This window comes from Cynoglossus semilaevis, chromosome 10, assembly GCF_000523025.1.
Source record: "Cynoglossus semilaevis isolate Cse_v1.0 chromosome 10, Cse_v1.0, whole genome shotgun sequence".
Classification (NCBI taxonomy): domain Eukaryota; kingdom Metazoa; phylum Chordata; class Actinopteri; order Pleuronectiformes; family Cynoglossidae; genus Cynoglossus; species Cynoglossus semilaevis.
The window spans coordinates 5,327,882-5,336,698 of record NC_024316.1 but is presented as its reverse complement, the minus strand read 5'-3'; the positions used below and the strand labels follow the sequence as shown (position 1 = coordinate 5,336,698).

At 39.5% G+C, this 8,817-nt stretch overlaps 4 protein-coding genes across 6 annotated transcripts in view; 3 read left to right on the top strand and 1 right to left on the bottom strand.

Moving 5' to 3' along the window:
* snphb (syntaphilin b) overlaps positions 1-8,817 on the top strand; it is a 1,167,912-nt gene that overhangs the window by 759,951 nt on the left and 399,144 nt on the right. The gene's annotated exons all lie outside the window — the stretch shown is intronic.
* On the bottom strand, positions 851-3,521 carry LOC103384708 (tubulin alpha-1C chain-like). Of its 2 annotated transcripts, XM_008318326.3 has the most exons (5): positions 3,433-3,507; positions 2,794-2,878; positions 2,255-2,477; positions 1,987-2,135; positions 851-1,888 (listed from the first exon to the last, which is right to left on the bottom strand). In XM_008318326.3, exons 3-5 carry the CDS (start codon positions 2,373-2,375, stop codon positions 911-913), a joined length of 1,248 nt encoding a protein of 415 aa, XP_008316548.1. In that variant the 5' UTR covers positions 2,376-2,477; positions 2,794-2,878; positions 3,433-3,507; the 3' UTR covers positions 851-910. The 2 variants fall into 2 exon arrangements, with proteins under 2 accessions (XP_008316548.1, XP_008316547.1); XM_008318325.2 differs by lacking the exon at positions 2,794-2,878 and having other exon boundaries at positions 3,433-3,521.
* Positions 3,986-5,553, top strand: snrpg (small nuclear ribonucleoprotein polypeptide G). The gene is made up of 4 exons (XM_008318327.3): positions 3,986-4,137; positions 4,347-4,369; positions 4,891-5,015; positions 5,332-5,553. Exons 1-4 carry the CDS (start codon positions 4,106-4,108, stop codon positions 5,380-5,382), a joined length of 231 nt encoding a protein of 76 aa, XP_008316549.1. The 5' UTR covers positions 3,986-4,105; the 3' UTR covers positions 5,383-5,553.
* plpbp (pyridoxal phosphate binding protein) overlaps positions 6,263-8,817 on the top strand; it is a 4,206-nt gene continuing 1,651 nt past the window's right edge. Inside the window, exons 1-6 of the mRNA XM_008318328.3 lie at positions 6,263-6,420; positions 7,429-7,536; positions 7,694-7,729; positions 8,407-8,482; positions 8,555-8,695; positions 8,786-8,817. The exon at positions 8,786-8,817 is cut by the window's right edge and continues 114 nt beyond it. Coding sequence (XP_008316550.1) covers positions 6,331-6,420; positions 7,429-7,536; positions 7,694-7,729; positions 8,407-8,482; positions 8,555-8,695; positions 8,786-8,817 — 483 coding nt within the window. The 5' untranslated portion in view covers positions 6,263-6,330. The remainder of the gene's footprint in view (positions 6,421-7,428; positions 7,537-7,693; positions 7,730-8,406; positions 8,483-8,554; positions 8,696-8,785) is intronic.

The window sequence follows — 8,817 nt, the reverse complement described above, 5'->3', positions numbered from 1 at the left end:
GCATGCTTTGGTTCTAAAAGGAGAGGAAGTCCTGCGGTTCACGTCAAGTATATATCAACCTACGAAGAAAAAAGGAGACACAACCAAACAAGATTCAAGATTAAAACTTAACAAGAGGACTGTGAGTAAAGTGGCAGTAATGCAACATTACAAATCCCCGCTGATGTGAAAAAAACCTGCAACAAAATTGTGTTTGAAGAACTTTGAAGATGTATGTAGAAGCATACCTCTGCTGAAGATCAGACAGTCTGGCCTGCATGAACTTAATGGACAAGTCATGGAGTCGATGATCTGCTTAATTGCATGCAGGTCAGGTTATGTACTGCATTTGTGTTTTGATGCCTGTATTTAGTCAACTGTTGAATTTCACGCTGAACTAGATATTTTATAAATAGGAACGCTAATAGAAATTAATTTCTAAGGTTAAATAAATAAAGCCCCTGATCCAGAGAACCCGACCAGCTCTCATTTTAAAGGCTTAGACCAAAAGTCCCCCAACAACCAGTTTGTCCAACAATAAAAGTCCTACACCGGTGGTCCTGGTGCTGGTGTTTTGTTATTCATATTTTTCTGGTTTACTTAAAAGATAAACACTAAAACTGTAACATTAAGGTGCAGCAAATCTCCAGAATGTTGCTGTAGAAGAATCAATGCAGAACCTGGTTTCATATTTTAATACTGAACTAACATATTTTTAACCATTGTTTTATTGTCCCCAAGAGGCAGTAAAGCAGCTACATCAATTCAGTGACAAATGGGAATAGTTAGTGTGTAAACAAATGTTTAACATTAGCCAAGATATCACAAATCTCTTTAAGTGAATGTGTACAATTAGGACACAAAACTGTCATATGTTCAAAGACGTTTATTTAACTGCAAGGCACATGAGATCAGACAAAGACATGTGTGCTCAATACTCCTCCCCTTCGTAATCTTCGTCCTCCAAACTGTCAGCTCCCACCTCCTCATAATCTTTCTCAAGTGCTGCCATGTCTTCTCTGGCCTCAGAGAACTCTCCCTCCTCCATTCCTTCACCCACATACCAGTGAACAAAGGCACGTTTGGCGTACATCAGGTCAAACTTGTGGTCGAGCCGAGCCCAGGCCTCTGCAATGGCGGTGGTGTTGCTCAGCATGCACACCGCCCTCTGGACCTTGGCCAAGTCTCCACCAGGAACCACAGTGGGAGGCTGGTAGTTGATGCCAACCTTGAATCCAGTCGGACACCAGTCCACGAACTGGATGGAGCGCTTGGTCTTGATTGTGACGATGGCAGCGTTCACGTCTTTGGGCACCACATCACCACGATACAGAAGGCAGCAGGCCATGTATTTGCCATGACGGGGGTCACATTTCACCATCTGATTGGCTGGTTCGAAGCAGGCATTGGTGATCTCAGCCACTGTTATCTGCTCGTGGTAGGCCTTCTCTGCAGAGACGACAGGGGCGTAGGTGACCACAGGGAAATGGATACGAGGATATGGCACCAGGTTGGTCTGGAATTCTGTCAGATCAACATTGAGGGCACCATCAAATCTGAGGGAGGCAGTGATGGAAGACACAATCTGACTGATCAGCCTGTTGAGGTTGACGTAGGTAGGACGCTCAATGTCCAGGTTTTTGCGGCAGATGTCAAAGATGGCCTCATTGTCCACCATGAAGGCACAGTCTGAGTGCTCCAGAGTGGTGTGGGTGGTCAGAATGGAGTTGTATGGTTCAACCACAGCAGTGGACACCTGGGGAGCTGGGTAGATGGAGAACTCGAGTTTGGACTTTTTGCCATAGTCGACTGACAGGCGCTCCATCAGCAAGGAGGTGAAGCCAGAGCCGGTGCCACCTCCAAAACTGTGGAAAACCAGGAAGCCCTGCAGACCAGTGCACTGGTCAGACTGGAGAGAGAAAACGAGACACAGATAAAGACAAGTTAGAAATTAGAATGCATTTGACATTTTGAGTTCAATAAAAGAAAATTAAATAAGTTACTTACCAGTTTTCTTATCCTTTCCAGCACCTGATCAATTACCTCTTTGCCAATGGTATAGTGTCCACGGGCATAGTTATTGGCAGCATCCTCCTTACCAGTGATCAGCTGTTCAGGGTGAAACAGAGAGCGGTAGATCCCAGTGCGAACCTCATCTGTAGGGGAAAAAATAAAATAAAAATACAAGACTTAGATGTAAAATTCCAAAAACTGCAACACTTAACTAATCCTGAATCAAGCTTGAAATAAAACAAACACAGATGATGACACCAACCAATGACTGTGGGCTCCAGGTCGACAAAAACAGCTCTGGGGACATGCTTTCCTGATCCAGTCTCACTGAAGAAGGTGTTGAAGGAATCATCTCCTCCTCCACTAGTCTTTTCACTGGACATCTGCCCATCTGGCTGGATCCCATGTTCCAGACAGTAAAGCTCCCAGCAGGTATTGCCAATCTGGACTCCAGCCTGACCAACGTGTATGGAGATGCACTCACGCTGTGGAGAAAAAAAAAAGAGGCATGCATTGATTCTCTTCATGTTGTTTTCAAATTAAAATTAAAAAGTGGTTTTTAAACGTAACATGTTTGAGTCTGACCTGGAGCTACTGCATGGTATGCAAAGAGTGAACAGGGCTCTTTTGTTATGGACTAGATACCAGTATCATGACTCACATCACCTGACAGATGTTGCAGCCATTAACTAACATTAGAGAAAACCTTTCAGAGACAAATACTAAATAGATATACCAGAGGTACAGTCTTCATAAATATGCTAAGCAAAGAACAGTAATGTCCACCTACAAAAACTTTACCTCAAAGTTAAGAGTCAAAAAGTGGAGTCAGGTTTCAAAACTTTGCGGTTGGTGACGCATGAAGTCTGAACAAACAGCTCCACCTCTGGAAAATGAAATCAGATTTAAGGAAGGGCATAGTGATAGATTTTGTACAAAAATCAATTTTATTCAGTTCATAAAAAGGAACAAATCAGACTTAAGAGGATTCATATATTAAAAAAAATAGTTTTTTTTTTTACTTTTAAAGTAATTGACAATGTTTTAGCTGAAAGATGCATAATCTACTTAAAAAACAACAACAATAAAGACTGTTCGACTGCTGAACTGTGAAAATAATTGTACTTGCTCGTTCTACTTCCTTATCAGAAACACACGTCGATTAATCGTTTGAAGAAAAACAAGTACAGGAAACAGTAGACAGCCACAACCACCAGAATTTGTTCTTGGACATTTACAGTACTTTACTTAAGTAGGCCCAAATAACATACCTCGTGTAAACCCAAATTCACCGCCCTATATGAACATAAGTTTGATACGTTTTTTTTTTTGGGGCCTAAAATAAAAACTACTTTTACGGGCGTGTTTAAAAAGTTATTAACGCTTTGTATCATTGGTAATACGTAGAGAAGAAAAATAAAAGAGTTATTTTACACTTACCATGTTTTTCTGAGATTTAGGTAAAACTTTCTTACTCGACAAAAACCACGGCTCCTGCGTAAGACGTAAGTGAGGAAATGGCGGTGGGAGCAGTTTTTATAGTCTTTAAGTGGGCGGGAAGCCTAGAATGTGATTGGTCAAAATGTGACAGGCCACGTTTTCTATTGGTTGAATTGGAATAATGCTCTTCCGCAAACTCAACCGAAGTTAGTAATGGTCACATGAGACGTTCAAGGGTGTCGGCTTTTTAACCCAGAAGTGCCCACACAAAGCATTATTGTGAATTTTTCCCTCCTTTGTATAACAAGACATTTGACTGCGCCAAATTGTGTGCCAACTATGCAACTTCGGACGAAAAAAAAGTTTTATTAGTTTGGTCATGTTTGCAAACAATAACTGATTTTGGAATTATTTTAGTTAGGGTTGTGATTTAGGGTTCACGAATAATAATAAAACCAAGGACACATTACATGGTAGGCATGGTGAAAAGAAAAATATCTGTGGTTATTGCTCCTCCAGACCTCCTGGCGGCGGGATGTGGATTTAACCCGTAGAGTCATGGGGCGGATGTGCGTCCGTGCATTTCCGCTTATTCAGTGCACGCTTTCCTTCCGCGGTTTTGTATAACGCGCATCTTACGATAGACTGAAATCTTACAAAAGACAAAGAAATCATGAGTAAAGCTCACCCGCCTGAATTGAAAAAGTAAGTCTAAATTATAAATAATTTTCCTTTCCCAATGAAAGCTCTTCTTTAGTGTAAATATTCTCCTATCTCCTATTTCTAAGTATTTATCGCTTCTCTGCTGTCCGTAAATGCTAATAGGCTAATAGCAGCTACCCATTATAGCTTGGGAGTTGTAAATCTGGCTATGTACTCATTAACGCTGTATGTTTTTATTTTGTTTTTTGTAGATTCATGGATAAGAAACTTTCGTGTAAGTATCTCTAATTAAAAAATAAATAATACATTGACCATGGGCTTTGAAAACTTTAATGTGTTTTGAGAGTTTAACTACATTTTATGAATATTTTGGTTAGCAACAAAAAATCAATGATTGAACAGTTGTTCATATGCATTTTGAAGTTTGTTTAAGAAAATAAGTGCCCTGTTTTGTCTGTACTCATTTTAACTGAGATTTAAGTTACCTCCACTCAGCGACTCATGTGAACATTATATAGTATGGTTTGTGGCAGGGAATCACCAAAACTGCAGTCAAATGTTCAGTCTTCTGATCTAATGAGGTACTACAATCATTGTAGTTTCACCCCTAATCAAGTGGTGTTTTTTGCTCACTTATGAATGAAAAGTGCATATCAGGTTCAGTCACAATTTTGCTAACAGCTTACTTCAAATAGAGGTGCATCAGCTTGACTAAACAATTAAATAATAACACAAATCCAGAGAGTATAGTGAAATGGTGGGTGTTCTTTACGGCTGCGCTTTTTTGTCTTTTAGTAAAGCTGAATGGAGGCAGACATGTACAGGGCATCCTACGAGGGTTTGACCCCTTCATGAACCTGGTGGTGGATGACTCTGTGGAGATGGGCCCAGGAGGACAACAGAATGTCATCGGAATGGTGGTCAGTACTTTTGCAGGCAGATTTGTGGTTGTGATGGATATTAACTCTATTAAATAAAAGAATGATGCTGTTGAACAAGTTGTCTTTCTGTTTGGCATTTGCCGTTTTATTCCATGTGGTTCAAAGCGTAATGAACAGTGAAATATCTTGGATACTTGCTTGTGTCAATCCTTGCAACCTTATAATCTGAAAATGTTATACATCCAAACATTTGTAATGCTTTAAAATGGATTGGGGGACCTTGTGTTTCAGCAATTTTATTTTATGCAGTTTTAAAGGTTTTATATTGATGTGACGCTGGTGTCTTTTCTTACAGGTTATCAGGGGAAACAGCATCATAATGGTAGAAGCTCTGGAGCGAGTATGAAAGAAGGAAATGGCTGAAGATGAGGAGAAAGACCCACATTTTTTTACATTGTGTTCTTTTGGTTTTGGGGGGGGGGGTTAAGAATGGTATTTGAAATGTAAGATGTCTGATTTATACAGACTAAATGTTTTATTTTGATTCCTTTCATGTTAATAAAGGATTTTTCTCATATTTCTGTTGTAGATTTCGTTATAGATGCATTGCAGTAATAAGTAGTAATTAGTTAAACGTTTAATTATTCAATGGCAGTGTTATGAACAGTAGCACACCTAATGTGAGAGAAAAGATAAGTTAATCAGCATTACAGAGCCAAGCATAAAAAATCTTGTTTAAAGTTTTGAAGATCTGTTTGTAGGACTAAAGTGTATGGATGGTGTTGTCTTTCAGCAAACAAACATCTGAGCCATGCTTACAAAACGTACAGTGTGCTATAAATACCGTATCAAACCATCAACTTTTTAATTTTAGGTTAGATGCATTCACCGAAATACAAATACACAGCTAAACATATATTAACCCTATATGGTTTAAATTAAATTGTTAATGCTTTCAGGACTGAAACATGTTTAATGTGTACTTGAGATAGATAACTAAATAGACAGACAGCTAGATAGAGTAAAACTAGACCATCAATAGCAGCACATGATCAAAAGAAAACAACCTGAACACTTGCTAGATTGTTACAGCTGATTGGTGTAACGTTATACTGTGCAATGTTATTAAATACTATATACAGATATACTATAATACGAGACGAGAGATTAAAAAAAAAGTTGTTTAATATCAGTGTGGTTGTGGAAGTCAAAGCTTTTATTTGGGAAACTTTTCCTTGGCGGTACCAACAGAGGGCGATATTACGCTTATGTAGTAGTGCCCTCTTATTCTGAAAGGTAATTGTCGTCATAGATGCACAAGCTTATTGACGTTGCATAGTCGTGGTCTGACGTTATGTGGAAAGTGGCAATGTCGGAGGAGATTGGGAAGGCACTACACTCGGTGGTGGAGCGGGTGAACCAGGCGGCGGCACGCCGGCCAAAGGTAACCACAGCCCGGCATGCGGCTTTCGATGTACATCCGCCGTCTTTAAATAGAGACGTTAGCCAGCTGCACGACGCGTTATGTAAGAAGACAGCAAAACAGTCAACCTTTGGACGGAGGCTGTTGATGGAGTATGAGTATTTATTTATAACATGCACGTTTCATTAGTGAAGATAATTGAGGTTAACATGTTTTTGCTGCGTTTGTCATACGTGTGGGTTTAGTGTCCATGCTGTCACGAACGTAGTCCGGCTTATTTTATGCTTTCTACCAAGCACTCTCCAAATGTTCAAGAGCAGGGACGAAATTAGTCATTTTAGTGTCGGGGCGAGGGATGTACAGTGTAAGTCCACTGGTTAAAAGACCTACAATTTGGTAATATCGATTGGAAAATAAAGCCACTATAGTAGAGAATACAATGGTATGTCAAGGGGAATAAAACAACGTTTGAAAACAATGGAAAGCAGCGTGGTGGAGTTGATGAAGAATGGATACTTACATACAAAAAAGACCAAACTTTTTTTTTCGACTTTTTGTTCCCTGTGACATGTGTGAGGTTTCAAAAGTCATTTGAGTTTTGGAACAGACACAAGAAGTTACGTCAACATCTGTTGCAAAGCCTTAAAACTTTGTACAGCTACTTATTCAAGTTTGTTTAAGGTATAATGAAAAAACTTGTCGGCGCTGTTTGGGGACTTCTGAGAGATGAGTCTTAATTTGTTTTAGTCATTGGAATTATACAACGTCTGCCTTAAAACTTTATGATTCACCATCAAATTTGTACCTTAGCTAGGTTAGGAAGAACCAATAAAGATATAATTTTTACACCATCTGTTAAATTCCTGAAATATTAATTCTATTCTATTACAATAGGTTGCTCACAGAGCCTCTTTCTTGTACCAATTGGGCCACACTGTGGATTCTGACTGACTCCTCTCCTACGTATATCTTATGCGTGATTTATGCCCAGATGAAAAAAAAAAAAGACTCAGCTTTGTCCTTCCACAGACTCTGCCAGCTGTGCCCCCCCGCCTCGTAGCTGTCAGCAAGACCAAACCTCCAGAGATGGTGGTGGAGGCATACAGGCAAGGGCAACGCAACTTTGGAGAAAACTACGTAAGTGTTGTCTCTCCTCTGCATCAGTAAAGACTTGGCAGAAATCTCCCAGCATGAAGGTGAAGGTAGCGCTACAAGAGGAGACTTGTAATAGGTGGACTCCATTTTGTAAATGGTGTCTATTTTGACACCGACTTTGCTCCTTGTTTTCTGCTAGGTGAATGAACTGGTGGATAAGGCCTCAGATCCTCTGGTGAGTCATTGTCATGGTTGTAACTTGAGAAAAATGTGAGTTTGATATGATGGGGCGATATGACATATATATAATAACTAAAGTAAGTAAGTGAATAGATAAGACATTTTAAAATCTTTCTTCAAAAGGTTGTAACATAAAAGTGAAAAAAAAAATGTAGAAACTACACCTTCCCTAATCTACTGAAATAAAACATATATTTTATACTAATTACATTTTTAAAATATTTCTACCACAACTTAAAGAGGAGTTGGGACTTTTCATGTGATGGTAATTAACTACTTAACATTTGTAAATAGTGGTTGGATTTTTTTTACATTGTTTACAACAGTAAACAAAACCATTTTTTAGGGAAACAGAGTAATTTAATCTGGGAGAATGTGGATAGAGGCCCCTGCACACCACAGGCTGAGTCATCTTTTTTTTGCAGAATTGACCAATCAGGATGCAGGCACGCATACAGTACAAAACAACATGGACTCCCAGGAGGATTTACTGTCTGCGTTGTTTTGGTTATACTGAGACTGCAGCTTTTACTTTATGCTGTTGTCATTTTCTTTGTGATATGAAATATATATATATATATACACACACACACACGCATATATATACGTAGTATATATATGTCAGTCCTGTGCGTTCATTATTTTTTACAACACATATTCTTTGTCATCCAGATTTTAGAGTCGTGTCCAGAGATCAAGTGGCACTTCATTGGTCATCTACAAAAGAATAATGTCAACAAACTTCTGGGTAAGTGTCTCTTCCTGAAGCCTCATGTTTACAGGTCGACATTAGTCTTGATCGTTGTCTTTCTGGTCCCAGCCGTCCCTAATCTTTTCCTCGTGGAGACGGTGGACTCCCCGAAATTGGCCGACAAAGTCAACAGCTCGTGGCAGCGGATCAGAGGGTCAAGTGCCCAGAGGTTAAAGGTGATGGTGCAGATCAACACCAGTGGGGAACAAAGTCAGTAGTACTTTTTGTATTTGTAAAAAAAACCTGTTCTATGTACAAAGAGACAGTTGTTGACACGGCTTTTCTTAATTTCGGTTACAGGTAAACACGGACTCCCGCCAGAGGAGACGGTC